The sequence below is a fragment of the Gigantopelta aegis genome, chromosome 9 (assembly GCF_016097555.1).
Source record: "Gigantopelta aegis isolate Gae_Host chromosome 9, Gae_host_genome, whole genome shotgun sequence".
Classification (NCBI taxonomy): domain Eukaryota; kingdom Metazoa; phylum Mollusca; class Gastropoda; order Neomphalida; family Peltospiridae; genus Gigantopelta; species Gigantopelta aegis.
The window spans coordinates 15,831,834-15,857,153 of NC_054707.1; the positions used below are offsets into that span (position 1 = coordinate 15,831,834).

The 25,320-nt window shown below is 38.3% G+C and overlaps 1 protein-coding gene across 3 annotated transcripts in view; it reads right to left on the reverse strand.

Annotated features, from left to right (window-relative positions):
* The window catches only part of LOC121380733 (sodium bicarbonate cotransporter 3-like), a 34,289-nt gene extending 13,134 nt beyond the window's left edge, over nt 1–21,155 (reverse strand). For 2 of the 3 annotated variants that reach the window (XM_041509691.1, XM_041509692.1), the window contains exons 1-13: nt 21,038–21,155; nt 20,477–20,488; nt 13,984–14,067; nt 12,207–12,384; nt 11,574–11,734; nt 10,476–10,619; nt 9,072–9,172; nt 8,213–8,458; nt 7,461–7,607; nt 5,708–5,820; nt 4,949–5,123; nt 3,670–3,803; nt 1,207–1,759 (exon numbers count right to left, since the gene is read on the reverse strand). In XM_041509691.1, the coding sequence (XP_041365625.1) occupies nt 1,207–1,759; nt 3,670–3,803; nt 4,949–5,123; nt 5,708–5,820; nt 7,461–7,607; nt 8,213–8,458; nt 9,072–9,172; nt 10,476–10,619; nt 11,574–11,734; nt 12,207–12,384; nt 13,984–14,067; nt 20,477–20,488; nt 21,038–21,119 (2,130 nt within the window). In that variant the 5' untranslated portion in view covers nt 21,120–21,155. The remainder of the gene's footprint in view (nt 1–1,206; nt 1,760–3,669; nt 3,804–4,948; nt 5,124–5,707; nt 5,821–7,460; nt 7,608–8,212; nt 8,459–9,071; nt 9,173–10,475; nt 10,620–11,573; nt 11,735–12,206; nt 12,385–13,983; nt 14,068–20,476; nt 20,489–21,037) is intronic. The other variant, XM_041509693.1, reaches the window with a different exon arrangement.
* Nucleotides 21,156–25,320: the final 4,165 nt, after the last annotated feature.

Consider the following 25,320-nt stretch of genomic DNA (forward strand, 5'->3'; position numbering starts at 1 on the left):
ACTTCGCCTTTTATAACGTTATTTGGGAGCATACAAATTCTAAACATATCGGGCGAGTCTATTTTAGTGGCCGCAGTACAGCGAACCATACCAATACGTACGGGGTGGGTTATCAGTCTTCAATTTTACATTAAAAATTATTTATTTATTTATAATAAAAAAAAAACTAAATCAGTCTTCAGTTTTACATTACAAATTATTTATTTTATAAAATAAAACATGTTTTAAGGCATTCGTAATTCACACGAAACATGTCGTATACCCTCAGAATAATTCGGAATGTTTTCAAATTATTTTTAAATCACTGGCAGGATTCTGCAAGTAAGGTTTTGATTGGTGGACATGAGCTCCAACTGGCTGGTGTTAGATCCACATGTAATAGTGGAGCTAATTTTAATTAGATTGGTTAAGGACTACACAGATATTGCGAATGGAAACCCGCTGTCGCCACTTCATGGGCTACTCTTTTCGATTAGCAGCAAGGGTTCTTTTATATGCACCACCCCACAGACAGGGTAGTACATACCACGGCCGTTCGTATACCAGTAGTGGTGCACTGGCTGGAACGAGAGTCTACATGTCAGAAAGTAACATGTGGTAAAATAAAAATTCTATGGTATACTCGTCTCCCAAAACCAAACTTGTTTGTTGTTGATTATAATATATATATATATATATATATATATATATTATTAAACATAATCCATAAAGGTTGCTACCAAACTTCTTTGTTGTTGATTGTAATATATACCAGGAAATATTAAACATAATCCATAAAGGTTGCTACCAAACTTGTTTGCTGTTGATTGTAATATATATACCACTAGGAAATATTAAACACAATCCATAAAAGTTGCTACCAAATTTGTTTGCTGTTGATTATAATATATACACCACCAGGATATATTAGACATAATCCATAAACGTTGCTACCAAACTTGTTTGCGGTTGATTATAATATATACACCACCAGGATATATTAGACATAATCCATAAAAGTTGCTACCAAACTTGTTTGTTGTTGATTATAATATATATTATATTGTGTTGATAATAATATATATACCAGGACATATTAAACATAATCCATAAAGGTTGCTACCAAATGTGTTTGTTGTTGATTATAATGTATATACGACCAGGAAATATTAAACATAATCCATAACTCTGCCTATCCCCCGCAGAAAAATAAACGTTGATATTTACAAACGTGGGAAAGCACGGCCACGTCTTGAACTGGACGCAGAAGACGGAGATGCCGAACGTGCCGAAGAAGAGGAGGAGGGAGAAGACGAAGGCGTCGGGCACGGTGCCAGTGCAGTGCCACGTGTTCAGCGCGTTCTCGCACATCTGCTTGTCCCAGTGCTTCGTCGACATCATCATCTCCATCGTCGTCGTCATCATCTCAGACGTCACGTTATTGTTCGAGGTAAACGTTGTCGCCACGGTGGACATCATGCTGGTTAGCGCGCCGGGCGTCGTGCTTTGGTTGGCGACGATGCACTCGCAGTGGAATGGTGGGATGTAGGTGCCGTTGGGGTGGAGGTTGAGCGGCGCCTCCTCGTAATGGATCTCGGCCAGCTTGACGAAAGCCTCGTAGATGAAGATTAGCGCGATGAGGCACGCGAAGCTCTCCTCCGTGAAGCGCGTGATGTACTTCACCAGCGCGCTCAGGTCGAACGCCACGATCAGGAGCAGGTAACCCGTCGTCCACACGCCGATCCAGAGTCGCGTGGGCAGGAAGTCCCAGTTGTTGTCCCTTAAATTAAAAGACAACTCGAGAATTAGCAAAAGGAAAGGAACCAGTGGCGTAGGAAGGTGCCAAAGTGTGTGTGTGGGTGGAGATGGGGGTGGGGGGGGGGGGATAACACACACATATAAATATACATATATATAAACCATCGCTGCTGTTACTGGATCAAGAAAAGTATGTGTGGGGGGGGGGGGGGGCGGGGGGGGGAGCAAATACACATATAAATATATATAAACCATCGCTGCTGCTACTAGATCAAGAAAAAATGTGTGTGTGTGGGGGGGGGGGGGGGGATGGGAGAGGACAAACACACACATATAAATATAAATACCATCGCTGCTGCTACTGGATCAAGAAAAAATTTGTGTATGTGTGTGTGTGTGGGGGGGGGATGGGGGAAGGGCAAACACATATATAAATATAAATATATATAAACCATCGCTGCTGCTACTGGATCAAGAAATGTGTGCGTGTGTGGGGGGGGGGGGGGGGGGGGCGCACATGCCTCCTTTGCCTACTTCCCGCTTCCTACGCTTTTGAGAATAGTTGGTTAACGACAGCGCCTTATAAACTAAGGTTATTTGGTGTCTAAGGTTGTGTGTGTGTGTGGGGGGGGGGGGGGGGGGTGCTGAAGAGGCTCTAGTCCCCCAATAATTCTGAATCTAAAATATTAAGGCAGAGATGAATTTTACTTGTACAATGCAGGAAATTGCATTTCAGGATTTCTAGCTTACGGGGGAGCATACCCCCACACGAACCGCCTAGAAACTTTGCTTTGCACCCTCGATCCGTCAGCACCCCTCCCCTAGTGTCTACTTGCTTCAACCGTGCCTGCACTTCAAGCTAGGTGCGGGTCTAAAGAGTGTGAAAAAGATGCCGTGCTTGGTGTATTTTCACGTCTGTGTCCGAAACTGTTATGTATTATCAGCATATATTAAACATTATTATGCGAATTCCACATTGATTAATATAATAGTATACCATTCCTGTTGTTAGTAAGAACATTTCAAAGTAAGGTACTTATTGTGCCACTGCCAGTCTGGTAGTGTAAAAGATATAGGGCATGTTCTATGTCGTCTCTTGCAAGCACAAAAACAATGTATTCTGTCATATTCGATTCAGAGCATTTCCTTTTCGATTGGTATCACATTGCAAGACCCTGACCCTGACCCAGACCCAGACCCAGACCCTGATTTGGTGTGTTTTGGGCCTTAGATGTTTTATAAATAATATACAACTAAACAGTCAAACGCGACCGATCATCAACATAATTATGACGTAAACTGCATTTGGCATTTGAATTAATCTTTCTTACACGCACGCACACGCACACACACACACACACACACACACACACACACACACGGACACACACACGGACACACACACGGACACACACACGCACGCACACGCGCGCACACGCGCGCACACACACAGCAGCAGAATATTTTCCATTTCTGTTACAAATACAGCACATTATTAGGGCCTACCTTCAATAATATCGGTTATAATGTTTACTACACAGACGGGTCTCTGAACAATAAATAGGCTGGTAGGTACTGGGTTCGGATCCCAGTCGAGGCGTGGGAATTTTAATCCAGATACCGACTCCAAACCCTGAGTGAGTGCTCCGCAAGGCTCAATGGGTAGGTGTAAACCACTTGCACCGACCAGTGATCCATAACTGGTTCAACAAAGGCCATGGTTTGTGCTATCCTGCCTGTGAGAAGCGCAAATAATAGATCCCTTGCTGCTAATCGGAAAGAGTAGCCCATGAAGTGGCGACAGCGGGTTTCCTCTCAAAATCTGTGTTGTCCATAATCATATTTCTGACGCCATATAACCGTAAATGAAATGTGTTGAGTGCGTCGTTAAATAAAACATTTCTTTCTTTTTAATAACAAAAAGACACTTACTTGCAAATATCGAATATAATTTTCTCAAGCACCAACATGGGCCCCGTACTACCAAGAATGTTCATCGGTTGACCAGACATCAGAGCAAAGGCAACGCCCGTTACTGCTGCTGCAAATATACACTCCATGACTCCCTGGAAAAGAGTGAAAATATTGTTTAATATATATCCCATGACTCCCTGGAAAACAATGCAAATATTGTTGAATATACCCAGCATGGCTGCCTGGAAAAGAGTGAAAATATTGTTTAATATACACTCCACGACTCTCTGGAAAACAATCAAAATATTGTTAAATATACACTCCATGACTCCATGGAAAACAGTCAAAATATTGTTTAATATATACTCCATGACTCCCTGGAAAACTGAAAATATTGTTTAATATGCATTTCATGACTCCCTGGAAAACAATGAAAATATTGTGTAATATACAGCGGGAATACAAACTCCTAGAATTAAAGGTACATGCTCTTTTAAATACACGTGATTGTATATCTGAATAAAACTGACAGTTTCTTGTTTCCAGTGTTCATTTCTATACATTAGGACCCCTTGCTAGGAGTAGACCAATTAGGCTGAACAATGTACTATTTTATCTGCGGGGAAAAGCATTTAAAATACCCCTTATTGCCAAATGAAAATTGTAGTAAAGCGAACATCCCAAAGACACTGAGCAAATTATTTCAGTTAAAAAAGTTAAGTTTGTTTTGTTTAACGACACCACTAGAGCACATTGATTTATTAATCATCAGCTGTTGGTTGTCAAACATTTGGTAATTTTGACATATAGTCTTAGAGAGGAAACCCGCTACATTTTTCTATTAGTAGCAAGTGATCTTTTATATGTATCATACCACAGACATGGTAGTACATGCCACGGTCTTTGATATACCAGTCGCGGTGCACTGTCTGGAACGAGAAATAGCCCTATGGGCACACCGACGGGGATCGATCAACGATCGACCACGCATCAAGCGAACGCTTTACCACTGGGATACGTCCAGCCCCTTTATTTCAGTGATAACGAAATAATGTGATAGCAGACAATATATCTTCAGTAAATTTTCTCATTCCAGCCAGTGCACCACGACTGGTATATCAAAGGCCGTGGTATGTACTACCCTGTATGTGGTATGGTGCATATAAAATATCCCTTGCTGCTAATCGAAAAGAGTAACCCATGAAGTGGCGACAGCGGGTTTCCTCTCTCAATATCTGTGGTCCTTAACCATATCTCTGACGCCATATAACCGTAAATAAAATGTTTTGATACATACCATATATTGGTCGGTGGCCTTTCCAAGCATTCCACCGAAGGTGACGTTCGGGGTCAAGGTCGCCAAGAAGATGTAGATAATTGAGGCGATGCACTGTATGTGGATGGCGTCCTTGAAGTCTGACGGGTAGAAGGGGATCTTCCGCTTGATGTCGAGGAACAGCCCCTTGAACGGCCTGTGGACGACGAAGCAACACTTCGTTTGTCACCCATTGTAAACAAGAGTCACGGCCCCATCCATTACGAATACGAATATGAATAGGTTTATTTGGATTGCCGACCATTTCACACATAAATACATTAAAATGCAAATATATATATAAATACACGTTTTACCACTGGGCTACGTCCCGTCCTGACGTTTCTAGTGACTTTAAAAATTAAACAAATTCATCACCCACAATATACAACACTAAATTGGCCAGAAAACGAGTCCCTGAGCATCTTTATTAAAAACATTTGTGGGGAGCACCATTCCTGAACCTCCCTAACGACTTCACTCCCTTTGGGAACTCGGCTCATTTGTCTTCGAAAAACTCCAACATACCCTTTATAGAATTTGTGACCCCCTTTAAAAAATTCTGGTTCCACCCCTCCCCTACCCCCGCCCCCACCCCTTTATCCGCACCAAGCTGTACCACTCGCAGCTGATGACGAGTTCGGGGTCGATGTGGCTGTCATCATGCTCCCCGCCCAGTTTCCCATCAACCCTCCCCTACCCCTACCCCCACCTTGTATCCATCCCTGCTGTACCACTCACCTGCAGCTGATAACGAGGTCGGGATCGATGTGGCTGTCATCATGCTCACCGCCGTGTTTCCCATCAGTCGCCTCCAGGAAGAAGTCAGCAGACGACTGAGTTCTTCGAATTTTCTACAGTTAGAAGAAAACAAAAGTTAAAGTTTGTTTGCACATTTTGCACATTGGTTTATTAATCATCAGTTATTTATAGTGGCGTAGCGTGGGCGGGGCCACCGGGACGGTTGCCCTGGGCGCAAAATTCTGGACTGGTGGAAGGGACTCGGGGAGTGCTAACGGTCCACTGGTTAGGAGGCGCAATACTTGCCTTGCCACGGGCGCTGGCAGCCCACGCTACTCCACTGGCTACTTGGTTATAATAATAACAACAAGGAATGGGAAATGATGCAAATCCCCTCACGATAGCATCATCCTATTACTATTTGTTAAAGTTCATGAAACTCGGATGAGAAAAAAAGGAAGGAAGAAAATGTTTTATTTAACGACGCACTCAGCACATTTTAATTACGGTTATATGGCGTCGGACATATGGTTAAGGACCACATAGATATATAAAGAGGAAACCCGCTGTCGCCACTTCATGGGCTACTCTTTTCGATTAGCAGCAAGGGATCTTTTATATGCACCATCCCACAGACAGGATAACACATACCACGACCTTTGATATGTCAGTCTTTGGGCACTGGCTGGAGCGAGAATTAGCCCAATGGGCCCACTGACGGGGATCGATCCAAACCAAAAGCGCATCAAGCGAACGCTTTACCATTGGGCTACGTCCCGCCCCTCCGGCTGAGAATGAAGTTGGTAAAGCAGTAACATTGTAATCTATATTTTTTATCTATAACAGTGGCCTTGACCTTTGACGCAAAGGTGAAAACGTTCAAGATGGCTGATCCTATTCCTATATGTGAAGTTTCTTGTAAATTGGATGAGAAATGAAGTTCCAAGTGGTGATGTAATTTATATTTTTAGTACTGGTGATCTTGACCTTTGACACAGGCGACATGCGAAATCGTCCGCGATATCGTGATCCTACTCCTATACATGAAGTTTCATGAAAATCGGATCAGAATTGAAGTCGCTAGAGCGGTGACGTAATATTTCTCTTTTTGGAAATAGTGACCTTGACCTTCAACAAACCATATATGACATTTGTAATTTATGTTATGTCATCCCTGGAATATTTTACGAATCTCATTCATGTGAACTCATCGAAAAATCAATATGACTTTAATATATATATATATATATATATATATATATACAGAGGATGCCACATGAGTGATACCAGTAATCTTACGAGTTGTTTTAAAACAACTGCATACGTTTTAAAGTTTTAAACAAAGAATTGCCAGATAAATGGTATTTAACAGACACAAATATAGTTTTTTTTTTCTTACATATGCTAAAAAAGCAGGTTAAAAAAACAAAAAACAACAACATATATTCCAACTGAAACGTAATTACCGCCTCTATGCTTCTAGGTAACGTACGCATCACATACTAATCAGTCTCAGGTCAACCTATAATTCTCAGATCTTGGAGCCAGAAATTCTATTTAGGTGCCCATGTACCACAGTGGTTTCAGGCATGCCCGTCCGAGGTCCGGTCTCTGGCCTGGCCAATGAGCTGAACTGGGACGGACCAGATTTACTATACGTCTTGTACGTATGTGTCCTCTAGTCGCTATACATACCCGTACACGTACATGTCGAGGTTGTGAATTACAACCTTCCTATTAACAAGCTGCCTACCTGATCTGGCACGCTGTCAGGGGGCTCTATTCTGATCTTTGGGTCCCACTCTCCAGGGGGCAGCACCGTTACTTGTTCCAAAAATTCATCACACCCAGCAATCAAATCATTTTTGTTCCTGCACTTAAAAGCAACCTCCCTGAAAATCTGAAGTGGAAAATCACGCACTGATACCGATAAAACTTTCAAATGCATACACATATTTTCATATTTACACACAGTTTTGGTTTGTTATACAGTTTCACGGTATACATACATTTTCCGTATTTATATAATACTGTTTCACGGTAATATATACATTTTTAACATTTATACAGTTTCACATAATTTTATACTCACTATTTCACATTTATGCACACATTTTCAAGTTTATATACAGTTTTACATTTACATTATTCATACACATATTTTGACATATATAAACACACAATTTTCCATTTACACATGTATATAGCTTCACATTTATACACACATTTTACATTTTAAATTTATACATGTCGTTTTATGACACATGTAATATATGTAGTTTTCCATTTACACGTTATATAAAACTTTGATTCCACGATACTAATTCTATGGGTATATTCCAGTAACTGGAACTAACGATAAAGAATATTAAAGTAATACTGTAAGAACTATAACAGGACAGCTACTCGTCACGTCTGGAAGAGGGCTCCCACTCACAAATCTGGCTCGGAGACAAATCTGAACGACAAAACCGTGTTTATTCACAAGACCGGTCGTAAACTCACATCGTCGACCATCATCGTCGCGATGCATCGCCCGCACTCCGTGTAGTTGTCAATCATGGCGGGCGGCCCCAGGAGGATGAAGATGAACCTCGTGGGAAGGTTGACCTCCGAGAGGTCACCAAGCAGGCGCGGGTCGTTGAGCCGCATGAAGCCGCAAATGGGATTTTCCAGCTCCTCGATGGCGCCGATCCAGATGCTGGCCACTTCAGAACCTTTCGGAATCTTCCTCAGAAACCGGTCATTTTGCTGGTAACAAGAATTACAAAACTGTGGTCAATATGTTTATCATTATCACTACCTACCCCACTATCATATAATTATAATCATAGTCATTACTTCATCACCATCATCATCATCATCATTATCATCATCATCATCATCATCATCATCATCATCATCATCAGCAGCAGCAGCAGCAGCAACATTATCACGATCATCACCATCATCACCACCACCACCACCATCATCATCACCATCATCATAATCATCAACAATATCATCATTATCATCACCATCATCATCACAATCATCATCATCATGACTACCAACAACAACACAATCATCATCAATTAATATTCTACAAGTATTATAATAATCTTTACGTTAGGTAAAAACATATGAACACTGTTGCTCTAATTTGACGACCGATGGAAGAATCTACAATATATCAAACGAACCCAACAAAGCCAGATCCACATACTAAGAAGGGGTTGCTTGCGAAGACACACATGTTTATTAAAGCTGTAAGATGAGTAAATCATGTTTATTATACGGAGACCCATGGTTACAGCTTTAATGTTCCCTGTCCCTTGATCCTAGTGTAGCAGTGCAAGGGTTAACGTAAACTCTGACTACTGACCTTCTTGGACGCCTCCACGCTGTCCGACTCCATGCTCTCAAGACTCCCAGCGCTGGGGCTGCTGGAGATACTCGCCTGGCTCGCCACCTTCAGCAGCATGTCTACAAAACAGAGTCATCCACATCCATTACATAACAGAACCCATCCTTGGAGTAATATTTAACGTGCCAGTCAAAGCAAGCTGGCTTTTTAAAAAAAACATTTATCTCTCTCTGCCCTCTCCCTCTATCATTATCATACAATGTACCTCTCTGTCTGACTGACTGTCTGACTGACTGACTGTCTGTCTGTCGGTCGGTCGGTCGGTCGGTCGGTCGGTCTCTCTCTGTCTCTGTCTCTCTGTCTCTCTCTCTCTCTCTCTCTCTCTCTCTCTCTCTCTCTCTCTCTCTCTCTCTCTCTCTCTCTCTCTCTCTCTCTCTCTCTCTCTCTCTCTCTCTCACACACACACATTTTCTGTTTCTGCTTCTATATCTTTCTTTCTTTTTCTATATATGTGTGTGTCAACACAGGACATCACATACCATACTCTTTTGATATACTAGTTACAAACACTGGCTGTGAAAAGTAAAACATCAGCATCTCTATCGAATATGACTAACCCTTCTGTTTCTGGCATCTCAAGCGGACTCAACTTCTGCGCAGGGTCTGTGCTTATAAAACTTTAGAGTCCAGACTCAAATCTCTAATTTGTATGGCGTTGCATGGCGTTCATGTCTCAGACTCCATTAGAGTCTTAAGTCTTAGACTCTAAACGTTTTATAACCACGGAGCCAGAATCCTGTTTTCCTACAACACGACGACCAAACTGAACGTGAGACACTACTACTGGGCAGAATCATACAGGGTATTTCCCTCCAACATCAGACAAATTTCACGACAGACTCTACTGCTGGAAAAGGATTAAGGACATACTCAACGACCTACTCTACTGGGCAGAATCCTTCTAGTATTGCCCTCCAACATGAGCCAACTTAACAACAGACTCCACTACTAGGAATAATCCTTCTAGTGTTGCCCTCCAACGTGAGACATACTTAACAAGAAACTCCACTAATGGGCAGAATCCTTCTAGTATTGCCCTCCAACGTGAGACATACTTAACAAGAAACTCCACTAATGGGCAAAATCCTTCTAGTATTGCCCTCCAACGTGAGACATACTTAACAAGAGACTCCACTAATGAGCAGAATCTTTCAAGTACTGCCCTCCAACATGAGCCAACTTAACACCAAACTCCATTACTGGGCAGAATCCTTCTAGTATTGCCCTCCATCGTGAGACATACTTAACAAGAGACTCCACTAATGGGCAGAATCCTTCAGGTATTGCCCTCCAACATGAGACATACTTAACAAGAATCCTGTTTCCCTACACCACGAAGAAAATACTTAACGACAGACTCACTCTGGGAAGACATCGTTCTCTTGTATTTCTTCTCTTTCCTCGTGTCCTCGCCGTGACGATGGTGTTTCAGCAGGACGGTTCGTAAGTGTTGTCTCAGCTTGGGATCCAGCTGGTGTCCAGCGATCCACTCGTCGAGGAACTTTTCTGTGAAAGGGCCGATCAAAATCAAATTCAGTTATTCAAATATTTCTGTTGATGTACTCTCGAAATAATAGTTTTAGAATGTGTGGTATGCAATAATTATTATATATTGAAAAGTATAAATATTAACTCTTTCCAAAGTTGGGCGCATTGCAAGAATTGCAAGAGGTTCTTTTCACTTCGTACCTAGTCTAAAATAAAATGTGAAGGGGAAGAGGCAAGGGCAAGTATTAAATATTATTCTTACACACCCTTGGTGAGAACACCATGCGTTATCTTTGGTTACACGTGGTTGTTAACACATGCACATGTGTTAACAATTTCAAAACATACGACTGGCTGCTCCTATATGATGACCAGGTCATCAATGCCATACATCCAATGAAAAACTACACGATGGAAATCGATTAGACTGTGACGCATAGTTAACCTGACATTCATGTGTCTGACGCGTAAGTCATCTACAAGTGCAACGGCTGTAAATAAATGTTAGCTGAAGAATATGTTAAAATTTGCTTAAAAGGATAAGTAAGATACTCGTGAGATATATTTTAAAACAACTCGTTGTGAGATAAATGGTATGTAAAGGCCACTCATGTATTATTCTCTCTAAATGCAAATAGACCAAAATAGCACTTATAAACTAAACATAACACTTTTGATATCTTCTGCCTCTCTCGCAGTTACGGCTGTGTTTGTAACATTATAATGCCAATCAAAATTACCAAACTATTATTGTCTTAATATTATATATAGAGGTAGATAGAGAGAGAGTTTATATATCTATATATATAGAGAGAGAGAAATATAGATAGATAAGTAGGTAGATAGGTAGATAGACAGCATAGCATAGATAGCATAGATAAAGAGATATATAGGTAGGTAGATAAGTAGATATATAGATAACAGAGATAGCATAGATAGACATACAGACAGCCAAACAGACAGCCTACTGACCTACGATCTGTGAGACAGAGTAACACTCGACGTCGAGTAGCAGTTTGCCCTCCATCAGCAGTCGGCGCAGCTCCACGATGTAGTGCATAGACAGCGAGGCCACGTGCGGCTTGGACCAACGGTTAGAGCTCTCCTCCAGCTTCTCCTCGTACTTCACCCACCTGCAAAACCAGCAAACCACTGCCTGGGCCCGAAAACTACACTCAAATCTCTCATCAAGTCACACGCATTCAATCTCTACAACGTTGCTATGACTCTGAAGGTGTTATGAGCACGGGGTCAGATATCAGAATGGTGAATTTAGACTCTAAAGTGTTATAAGCACAGGATCAGATGTCAGGATTTTATTCTAGTGGTGTCATTAAATAAAAACAAACTTTTAACTCTCAAACACACACACACACACACACTCTCTCTCTGTCTGTCTGTCTCTGTCTGTCTGTCTGTCTCTCTCTCTCTCTCTCTCTCTCTCTCTCTCTCTCTCTCTCTCTCTCTGTGTGTGTCTTTCTGTGTCTTTCTCTCTCTCTCTCTCTCTCTCTCTCTCTCTCTCTCTCTCTCTCTCTCTCTCTCTCTCTCTCTCTCTCTCTCTCTCTCTCTCTCTCTGTCTCTGTCTGTCTGTTTGTCGTCACTCACCTGCAGACCTCCCTCCACTCGAAATCGTTTTCGTTCCTGTTCCGCAGCACGTCCATCTCGGAGAAGATCTTCTGCGCGCGGTGTTTGTGGTCGTGCACATTGTTGATGACTTCCTGCACGCGCTCGGACGGCACGTAGCTCTCGTCTCCATACAGCGTGAACTCTTGGGTCAGCGCCCCTGAGAAAAACAACAAGAACCATGGATTTAACTAAGGATCGGCTCATTAAAATGGCCATAGAAATGACAAAGCATAGTTATCTAATATAGAGAAAGTATTTATTTGCCCAAACCGTATCAACTGTCAGGACGAAGTTGGCCAACTATATGGTTGCGTTGTAATTTCCCTCCAACTCCCGACTTACGACGAGTGCGCTCAGATTAACAACTAAGCTGTCGTAGGAGTTGTATACGACGAGAATCGAACTTTAATGTGCTCAGACTAGCAACTGGAAACGTCGTGACGAAGTTGACAAAGTCCATCGTGACAGTTGATAGTTTGAGACCAGCATTTAAGAAAGAGATGTTTCATCAAGTGATTGCGATCGAGAAGGCGAACAGCGAAATACGTTTTCCACCGACAGTGAATTGGCGTGAGATTGTACACCAGAAATATCAGATAATTGTTGTTTTTGTATATATTTTTTTATTCAGCTATGTAGACCAAGCAGAGAATCGTAAAAGGTAGGGAATGAATTCAGTGTTCGACAAATGTTTGAGAAAGCCATTAGCCCTCACAGAAGCTTTGGCTGGTATCCTATGTTAATACTTTCCACTAGCCCAGACAACACATTAATTTAGACCGATGGCTAGTGGATTTGTCGAACCCAGGATGATTGAAAAATGTCTCAGAGATTAGCTTTTGCTTTTGAGCAAATCTTCAGTTTCGTATTCGTTGCTGGAAATAAATAAAACCCTTTTGTTCGTGTGGTGGGAAAGCACTCCCAACACAGGTGCAGAAAAAAGGAGAAAAATAACAAAATATAAATGGCAAATTGTTGACGAAAAAAAGGAATTACAGAAAAATGAACGATAGTGTAACCAGAAACCAACATCGAAGTGAGTAAGACTGAGTTGGTGAGTAACTATACACAGTAATGTTCTAGCAATGGTTACAAAGAACGGCTGTGTAATCACACACCAACATCGAAGTGAGTAAGACTGTGAGTTGGTGAGTAACAATACACAGTAATGTTCTAGCAATGGTTACAAAGAACGGCTGTGTAATCACACACTAATCAAAAAGTGAGTAAGTCAGTCAGTTGGTGAGTAACACAATACACAGTAATGTTCTATCAATGGTTACAAAGAACGGTTGTGTAATCACACACCAACCAAGAAGTGAGTAAGACTGTGAGTTGGTGAGTAACAATATACAGTAATGATCTATCAATGGTTACAAAGAACGGCTGTGTAACAACACACCAACCAAGAAGTGAGTAAGACTGTGAGTTGGTGAGTAACAATACACAGTAATGTTCTATCAATGGTTACAAAGAACGGCTGTGTAACAACACACCAACCAAGAAGTGAGTAAGACCGTGAGTTGGTGAGTAACAATACACAGTAATGTTCTATCAATGGTTACAAAGAACGGCTGTGTAACAACACACCAACCAAGAAGTGAGTAAGACTGTGAGCTGGTGAGTATGACAATACAGAGTAATGTTCTAGCAATGGTTACAAGAACGGTTGTGAAACCACACACCAACCTAGAAGTGAGTAAGTCAGTTAGTTAGTGAGTACGACAATACACAGTAATGTCTGAGCAATGGTTACCTTCTGAGGTATGGTCTATTGACGGTCGACCGGGTTTGTGCGGAGCTACAACATTCAGGTACATAGATGTACTCTTCTTGAGCACTGAAAGACACAACATGCACGTGTTAACTCGCAATGAACAGCGTGTTGTGAAGGTGGTACACACACAAATGGGAAGTATATAGATGTAACTCAATAGTATTAGTCCACAGACGTCTTTTAATAACTATAGCCCTGTTCAATTTTTTAGTGCTTATAGTCCTTCCCAGCCTCCATGAACATCGTTTTTTAAAAAACAAAAAAAAACCCACTATTTTTGTGTGCATTTCAGCAAACAATGGGCACAGCAATAAACAACTTGTAATAAATACCATAGTAAGAGAAAGACGTTGCCTCCGCCCCCCCCCCCCACTCTCTCTCTCTCTCTCTCTCTCTCTCTCTCTCTCTCTCTCTCTCTCTCTCTCTCTCTCTCTCTCTCTCTCTCTCTCTCTCTCTCTCTCTCTCTCCCTCTCTCCGCATTTTTAATAGGAAAAACCCACATCCATAGATTTTACGCTAAAATTTGCCCTACTTAAAGGGATGATCTCTAAATACCGAGGACTCAGTGACGTTTTGACAGTAATACCTCAAAGGTTTATGCGTAATACGTAAACAGCGTAAATACAGTTATAGAGCTAGCTTAAATCTTATCCAGCTGAGTGGTGGCGTCTGTTAAAGAGACTGTCCTGAGTTTACAACATCTGTAATCTGAACGACAAAGCTGTTCAAAATCGTGTCTCTGCTCAAGATGCACTATCAGGTGCTCGTTCTTAGGAGGACCGCCACTCCCTAAGGAAATACGTAACAGAATGTTTCATCATTCCTGCACCGACTGTAGGACGACTGTCACGCCTAGCTTAGAAAACCCAAACTGCTCTATCCTGTGCAAATTTAGGTTTTTCAAGTCTTGGGAATGGCAGTCCTCCTACATACATTCCAAGAGAGATTTTCTAGGGGAGTGGCAGTCCTCACAGGAGGAGCGGCTGACAGTGGATCATCCTTTCGAGTTTGATATGGGAATACGGTTTTGTCGTTCAGATTTGGTCAACAGATTATAAGACTACTTAGTGTCCTCTTTCCTACGTTCTATAATAGCACTTTTTGTCTTCACGAAACAACAACAAAAAAAAACCTAAATGTCAAATTCCATAAGACTATTCTTAAGAGTTAAAAGGAAAGTGAGTTGAGGAAATGAAAGTAAAATCGCGGAAATAATTTTCCAAATGCTTACTATGGAAAATAAATATACCTTGAAATGATAGAAAACCCCAAGTATAATGATGATAAAATACCACTACAAGAATGGTTTTGTAATAATACAGTTAGCAAATAGTACAACAGCATTACAAGAATTAGTATTAGTTAAAGCATTTACTATTAATATTACTATTAAATACTTAAAAAATGTTCATCAGTATTCAAACTTGGATCACCAAATATCAAAATAATATAAATCGTGATAGCACGGATGAAAACAGCCAGGTATTACCGTGCGCATCACAAACACATGGATTGATAATGTTCAAATAGGAGACAACAGTAGATTTTCTTTGCCACGAATTAACCAATGAATCAGCTTTTTAAAAACTCGCTGCTTGAGAATTAGTTTGTTCTATCTGCATTTTTACGAAATGTTGGGAAATTGAGTTTGAAAGTATGAGGTGTTGGTATTACTAAATAAGAGTTTATTACAAGGCACCAGGTATATCATATGTATTTTTAATTGGTAAAAATTGGTAATATAAAACTCGACAAAATATTAGTAAATACTCCAAAACAACAAAATAAGACTTTGAGACAGAACATAATAATTACAACAAATGAAACTTATGCAGTAAAGTATACTGTTCTATCTGCTTTACACCAGATTTGCCGATAGGTTTCTTATAAAATGGAATAGTCAATGAAAATTTCACATTTTCTTTATCCTGCAGCTTCCAGCAAGTGAAAACATATTTCGTAAATATCAAATACATTTTAATAAATTATATCCATGTAACAAATACGAAAAGAAACTTTTTGTTTTTGTTTTTGGCAATGCAAACTACAACACTTAGTTATAACTCTGAAACACATTAAATAAAATTAGTATTTTATTAAAACACATGCTTTTAATAACTTGTAAAACCAAAATAAACGGCCAATTACTGGAAACTGTTTAACGTTAATAGAAAAAACAGTAATTCCATTTTGTAATTTAGTTAGGTTTATTTTTCTTTTGAATAGTTCTGGTGTCCATCGGTCTATAAAGTTTGACGTCAACAAAATAACGTTCGAATCTTAAATACAAAGGAAACATACTACATTTAGAAAACCACTGTATCAATAACTATAGGATGAACTGCATGTATGCCTTGTCATCTAACGGCATGAATTTATCCATGGATTTAAGATCTTTGATTTTTTCTTTAATTAACTGCGGAATCGGTTTTAACACAAACAGGGTAAGAGGTTGGAACTTAGTGTTTTGGTTTCTTGGCTTTTTTGTCGAAGATTACCTTCAACTTCCTCACCTGAAAATTATAATTTCAAATGTGCTACTTTGGGTTTCTGAGATGAAATACTGATAATTTTCAATGTTGTCAAGGGTATATCATGAAACTTTAGGCATTTTGATATAGATTAATAATTTACAAACATGTTGGCTTTCATATGAATGAATAAAACTCAATGGGCTATAGTGCTCTTTCACATTTAAGGTCTTTTCAATTTAATTTTGATATGGAGGTCATCTACTTCCTAAATTGAAAACTGCTCTGGTTCACAAATTTTTGCTGAATAATTTGGACTCTAGATCTGGCGATACGTTCTTTCTATACTGTGACAATGATAGAGTTTATGTTTTTCGGGACACATGAACCGAACAACAAAATTATGCTTTTTATCTCGGGGAAATCTGTTACAAACCTATATAGGATTGCAATCAGTGCACTTGCCTGCAACAACAATACACTCGTCATGACTCGGGAATAAATTCAATGACATTTCAGCAACTACAACATGTACATGTAATCTCGACTGTGGTATATAAGAGAAGCATAATTTAGATGGTGGTAGGTACAAGTGTACCTATAACTGTGAACGTAGCTGTAACTGCAAACGTTAACTGTAACTTCATCTGCAACTGAAACTGCAACTGTAGACTACCAACAACTTCACCAAGGGGTGCAGATGACAATTTTTATTCTGAATACATTCTAATGAAACTTTACATGTGTTTACTTTGACATTCCAGTTTGGTTACAAACACAATAAACCTGTTCTTGAAGATATATATTTGTACCCGATTTCAATATATTAAAATGACCGGTTCTGAACTTACCATCATCAAAGGATTTTGGTGTCACATGTTATGTTTGATAACATATGATTGGTCAGTTAAGATAGAACAGTTTAATATTAAGATCGAGTGATTATTTTGAGATAGAACAAAATAATTCCGTTAATATTGTTATTACAAGTAACAGTTTGCAACTGAAACCGGTTTCATCTTCAAGATTATAATGTCAGCTTTTTAATGATACCCACAACTCCATTTGACCCAATTTCATCGATAGAACAGTATAATTCTCAAGCAGCGAACTGATGCTTAAAACTATATGATGTTTTATAGTTTCTAATAGAATATAATTTGGCTCGAAACACGAATGTGTACAAATAGTAAGTATTGCTTAATGAATATGGGTTTCATTACACAATAGTTTGTGATATATATGAATTAATAAGTACTTGGTGACAGGTAGATGGAAAGTGTATACACCATACCTTTAAGAATGACTCTTATAATCACTAGCCACATGCAGGAAGTCAAAGCTTGACAACATGCATGGAACAAACGCTAAACAACACCTGAATATTCTGCTTATGTGCATAAAACGATCACTCATCGAGTAAAACGACTACTAGTACTCATTGAGCAACTAGGAGGTTCAAGAATACACATGCGCCAAACAAATGCGAACAAAACTGGAATTCACTGATTTATACGCATGCAGAAATATTATATACTTAACCACATTAAAGGCATATTGTCACAGACCACAGACCTATTAAATAGCCTAACAAAGTATTACCTAAAAATATATCATTTTGATTTGTCCCTAAATCATAGTAAATGTACTTTATTCAACCATCTACGTAGCCACCATACTCCACTTATTAATGATATTTCGTAAAAATAATTGAATTATGGCAACCATAATTCAAAAACTAATATTGTCAACAGGGTTGACATGGATTTCACTCCATTGTGGTTCAGTTAAGGTGATGCGATAGCTAGATTTGGTTTCCAGATATTAATGTAATTTTTATTTATTATCCATTTTTAGAGAAATAAGGTTCTTAAATCTGTGACAGTATGCCTTATACTACGCAAGTAATTTCGTGGATACAAAACTCTTAAATTGATTTTCTCTGTGTACTGAGGATATTGAAAAAGATTGACATGAGTAAAACTTTCATTATATCAATATTTAATATATTATAGGTTAAGAGACAAAAACCGTAAATATGCATAATATAAATACAAATGTGTGGTGATTAACTATGGATCTGGAACCACAATGATGTGCTTCTCAAAAGTAATTTACCCATGCCATCTCGGTAAATCGTAACAGTGCCTGTTGCGTTAAAAAGGATGGAATGTTTTCGAAAGTTTTGAAAGTACACATCTGTATATATACTTGAAAAAAATATGTTTTGGAGAAATGTTTGAGAAATGAAGTTTATACGTTAACAGTAGTGAATATTAATTTGTTTTAACTGACTGAAGGAAATGACGTATTTCCTCCGGTAAGAATATACAAGGAAACAACACAAGCAGTAGCAAACACACAAAAACACAAAAACACAGCTTCATATTAAACTATACTCAACAAAATTAATTAACGGTCATGTATATATTCATAATTTTTCTTTAAAAAAACAACCCGCATTACAGTAAAGTTTAAATCAATGCACGAAATATATATTGTCGACTGTCCCTTAATTAATTTTGTTGAGTATATTACACAAATAAATACAATTAAATAGAGACTATTATTTCAAAGCATCATCATGCTGCATGTATTCGAAGTACATTTTTGAAGCACAAAATATTTGAATTTATAATACTTAAAATATTAAGTAAAATGTAATTATAACGCTAAAGCATATACAATTTAATTTTACATATGATTTATCTTTAAAACTTGACTCGGCAATGTGACATCGTGAACTGGTGTACAACTGATAACAATTCAAAATGTTTTGAATAAATCAATGCATGAATTAATTAATTTTGAATTAATAAATGAATGAATAAATTGCTAGATTGATCGATTGTTTAATTGATTAATGAATTAAAATGTTGATTGACTGACTGATTGATTAATTGATTGATTGAGGTATCCAGCACAAATAAACAACAGCGTCAATGTATGTTTCCAATAAAGATACATGTAATTTAAAGTGTATGTGTAAATATATAGTTTTCAAAGTGAACGATGTCCAGTAAAATCTTTAGTGAGAATCAGTCCCGACACTCTTTAAATACCAGCTTATACCATATGAAATATTCCTCTTAAGACAGGTTTTGGAAAACCCAGTGTTACAGTATTCTTCTAGCGTTTCACCAGGGCATAGTGTCAAAGAATCTTTCTTTAATACATTCCAGTAATATATTTTGCTGAGTTCTTATAATTATCGCCCATAATACACAACTTTTGTTTTTGCGGGGGCTGGTGGTGGTTGGTGGAGGTCAAGGTCATTACACCAATGGATTTCTCGCTCACCTCTGCCCTAGATGTGAGCGGGAGGTAGCCCTATGGTAAAGCGCTCGCCTGATGCGTGATCGATCTAGGATCGATCTCTGCCGGTGGACTCATAGGACCCTATGTCGTTCTAGACAGCGCTCTACAGCTGATTTAACAAAGGCCGTAGTACATACTTCCATGTCTTTCGAATGCTACATATAAAACAATCCCTTGCTACCAATCGAAAAGAGTAGCGCTCGGAGTGTCTGCGGCGGGTTGCCTCTCTCATTATTTGTTTAGTCCTTAACTATATTCCCGACGCTAGGTAACCGTAAATACAAATGTGTTGAAAGTGTCGTTAAATAAAACATTTCGTCCGTCTTTTCGTCTGTCCTAGACACTCGGAGATGGGTGTCTGGGATAAATGTCGTTAAATAAAACATTTCGTCCGTCTTTCCGTCTGTCCTAGACGCTCAGAGGGGAGTCTTGGACACCTTGCTGGAAAGTTAACGGCATACAAGTTATGAAACTCGATTTACCTGTTGTATGATGCAGAACTGTTTGAGCAATATTCACTTAACCCCAACGTCACAAATATTGCTTTACGTTAATAAGCTGTGTGCTAATAACATTTATTACCAGTCATGACCTATTGCCGAGTATAAGATTAGTTGGGTTTTTTAAATATTTAAGCGCAAAGCGACCAATTTACGACAAGCAACACTGGAGACTTGGCTTACCGGGATCACTACCTGAAATACAGCATAACACTCAACAGAAAAGGAAACAAAAAGGAAAAAAATAACAAACAGAAACAAAAACGTTTCGTGTGCACATTTTGTTTTACAACTACTTATATAATAACGTAACAACAAAGAAACAAATAAACTAAGCACAAAGGAAACAAAACTCTCAAAACAACAAACCATAATACGGTATTCTGGAAAAAAATATAATTAATATAATTACAACTTTATTGAAGAAAATTTTCTATTAAATATTTAATTAATTTCATTAATCAATTTTGAAAATAAAAAGTATAATTTTTTTTAAGAAGAATGCCATTCATTGAAGGGAGAGAGAGAGAGAGAGAGAGAGAGAGAGAGAGAGAGAGAGAGAGAGAGAGAGAGAGAGAGAGAGAGAGAGAGAGAGAGAGAGACCAAAATCGAATAAAGTATTTATGTGATTACCACCCTTGCAACAGAATACTTATCTACAATTACTATTCTTATTGTTTTACATCTATGTAAGCACTATCTAATTAGACTAGACAATTGGAAACTAATTAAGTTAATTATTACTTCTCCCTCCGGGTCCCTGCACCCGCGGAACATCTCCGTTCGTATCAAACTTGTCATGCGTTTCCTCCTGTTCGCCCGACATGTTTCACAGTGACGTTCAACACCAATACGGCATTCTGTGGAGAAAGAGAAAACACAGACACTTAATATAGACAAAACTGTCTTACATCAAACCTCTAAGTCTAGCGAACAACTATCTGAAAAAAGATCAAACGATGACGTCGATCTGTATAAGTGGCGTCCATCACCGAATGTCGCTTTGTTGTGCGGAATATCCCGCAAGAAGAACCAATAAACGAATATTTACATAATTCGAAAACCTCCACACTGCGGACCGAATGTCGTGCTATATTTATTAAGGCGTTGATTTACTGAATGCATGTTACAGAACAGAGTCAACGAGAAGTATGCTTTTCATAATGCGTGGATTCCACAGGGCAGGGCGTACTAGTCTCCCCTTTGCACTGACGGAGATTAATGAAAGTGGATACTTTATGCATATCGTAAACTATTTAATATAGCGACTCTTTGTCTTTTCATCTTGTTTGGCGACTCGGACGTCTGCCAGCTTTATGCACCAGACGGTCATAGATCATCTCATTAACCTCCATTAGTCCGGTGAGGGGTTTTTTTGGTCCTTTTTTATTTTTTTATTTTTTTTTTATGTCTTTTTTCTACAAATGCCGATCATGTCTTGGATCGTAAAAGCAGGTTGTGCTTGTCGATATCACCTGGATTTGAACCTTTGATCTCAAAATCGTCTCTCGTCAAAACAGTTTCATTGAAAACCTAATTGTTCCTACTGTATGAGAGAATTGACATAAGGTATACAAAATACTAACCACTAATAGGTATACGTAATAACATGTTGATGGCCACACTTGTTTTTTAAAATGAAAGTTGTGAAAAAAAAGAAAAAAATTACATTTTAAAGGGACATTCCTGAGTTTGCTGCAATGTTTAAGATAGTATCGACTAACAGAGACATTTTAACGATTGTAATTACATATCAAATATATTTTTCTGCATAAAATATTAGTGGCTGTATATTAAACGTGTTTCTGATCGTTCTAATATTTTTACTTGGTTAAATTTCATTTTATTTCCTAAAATATATTTTTTCGTACGTACGAAATTATTTGAAGAAAAAAATCCAGTTTGGGCTTCTTACAAATATTAAGACGACCAGAAACACATTGAATATACAAACATTGATATTCTAAACAAGAAAATATATTTAATATGTAAGTTTAATCGTAGAAATATTATATTTTTCGGAAACATCTTACAATGCAGCAAACTCGGGAATGTCCCTTTAAAGGAACGGTAAGCGAAACAAACAATCTAAAAGTTTTCTGGTATTTATTTATTTAATATTATTTTGTGTTTTACTTAGACAACTCGTCGTCTCGAACAGTAGATCACCCCATACGAGGACATCTCAGAGAAGATCAACGTGGATGATTTTAATACAATAGCGTCTTAGCTCAGAACAGGGGATATAATAAAACAGGTGGCGTGTCACTCGTCAGGGTCCAACAAACTCGGACAATAGCTGTATTTTTTCATTGTTTGTCATTCTTTGTTATACCATGATCATAAGGGGCCAAAACCTTATCGGACGTTCCTATACAGCACGGTTCTGCACAGGACGGTCTATAGTATACGCTGCAGTGAACGGTTACCAGTCGTTACCAGTTGACGTTTGTCTTTACGTGTACTGAGATACTGAGATATGGGGGGGGGGGGGGGGGGGGGGGGGGGGGGGGGGGGGGAGTGAGTAATAATAAAGAAAATATATGTATATTGTGGATAATAGTATTAAAAAATATATATAGTGATGACGGCTCTGTACAGGACGTTCCAACACAGGGCGGTCTAATATTTTATATACTTAGATATGGTGGAAAACACATTAACAGTAAAGGGAATAAATATATATTTTGTATATAAAGAAAATATATGTATATTTTGGATAATACTCGGGAAAAAAAGAATATATATTTAACGTGTGCGTGTGCGAGTATTAAAAAAAATATATAGTGATGACGGCTCTGTACAGGACGTTCCTACACAGCACGGTTCTGAACATGACGGTCTATAGTATACACTGCAGTGAATGGTTACCAGTTGACGTTTGTCTACACGTGTACTGAGGGGGAAAGTCAGTAATAATAAAGAAAAAATATATATATTGTGGATAATAATCAATAAAATATATATGAAAATCCGGGATTGTTTTTATATATCGTCAACGTCCCTAACTGCGTTATGCTTCAAATTCCGTTCACTTTGTTTTCTCGGGCACGGTTCGCGCAATCAACATCCGATTTGTTGTCATCGGCATGTCGTTCATTTATAAGGTTTTTCTTCACAGTTCAGGAACATTTTTATAAACAATAAAGTTGAGAAAAGTAAGTATCTAAATACAAAACTTTACAAACCCCTAAAACCATTAATTTTACTAAGTCGTTTTTGTTTATTCCTTAAAATTACCGATATGGGGTCCACATGACTCGTAGAAATTGACTTAAAATGGGTGAATTAACATTCGATGCGTGTCACATGACCTCACACGTGCCAGATCAACAAGGCCAAAGAATTTAATTTTTATGATTTTTAGGACCCCTGTTGTTAGAATTTGTTTTCAATTATTATATTCGATCTGCAAAAGGTATGCTACATTTTTGTGCCTCTATTGTAGTGAATAGTACTCATAATCCATTCATAACAATTTTGTTAATTTAGAATCAATTCATTAAAAAAATTATATTTTACAAACTATGCGCAGGATGGGTTGGGATGGGAACTCGTTTAACGTGTCCATATCCACAGAGGTTCAGGCACGCCCACCGCGGATTTTAGTGTTGGTAAAACGCGGACCGAACCAGAACGCTTGACAAATTGAATTTTTCCTTTAAAAAAATTGAATAAATTAAGTGTTCGGCAACTGTGCATAATTAAGAAACATATATTTTTTCATGTAGTTGTCTTAAAAATGGAAAATAATGAACTGCACATGCGCATTACGATACTTTTTGCAAACGCATGCGCCTGAACGCAGTTAGAAACGTCGCACTTTTTCCTGTTTACTGTAGGGTGTTTCACTTTTGTTTACTGGAATGGATTTGTTTTACATCCATATTGTTGATTTTTTTACGTTAAATGATTAAAATCTATTTTGTTTCACGTATCGTAGCTGAAAAATGAAGAATAATATTTCCGTAAATATCGTATTCGTGTTTTTGTTGTTAGGTGAACGTCGATGGTATAACGTGTGGGTGTGTAGTATTAATATATATATATCTATCTATATATATATATATATATATATATATATATATATATATATATATATATATATATATATATATGTATATAGTGATGACGGCTCTATACAGGACGTTCCTACACAGGGCGGTCTAGTATTTTATATACTTAGATATGGTGGAAAAGACATTAACAGTAAAGGTAATAAATATATATTTTGTATAATTCTCAATGCGTTCGTGTTGACACTGTATAAAAACGTGTGCATGGGTACACTTTGCCGCACAAAGACTCAACTTTGCCACCCCAATTATTTTTTTTTATGTCCTTTTCCCAGTTAGATAGACATTAAGAAAAATGCAACAAAACACATTCTGATATTTAAAATATTACTTTACTGTTAAAACAAAAAGATACGTAATTTCACTCAGTTGGTCGCTAATAACCTGAAGCCAGTCAGAGACAAACCAGGTTTCTGGGACCCTGTCGATCATCGCGCCATCTGGAATAGAGTTATCTCCACCTGTTTCAGCTAAGCCGCCCATTGATCTAGCAGATGATTTTGTAATGAATGATTTCACAGTACATGATCTAACATAAATAATATTGTAATAAATTATTTCACAGTACATGTTCTAACATGATTTCGTAATGAATGATTTTACAGTACATGATCTAACATGATTTCGAAATGAATTAGTTCACAGAACATGATCTGACATGATTTCGTTATGAATGATTTCACAGTATATGATGCAAGCTGATTTTTGTACGAATTAAACGAAAATGCCTGAATCTGAATAACAACATTTATTCATAATAACATTATTGCCAAACAGCTATATTAAATCAAATCAAAATGGTTTGTTTGTTCTAGGGTTGCAAACTAATTAATACGAATTTTTACTAATATTATGAGTAGAAATGATGAAAAGATTTTAGGCAAGCTCATTTTGCCTGAATATCTCTTAATTTTTGCCCGAATTTAAGATCATGGTCCAGCTACCCCCCCC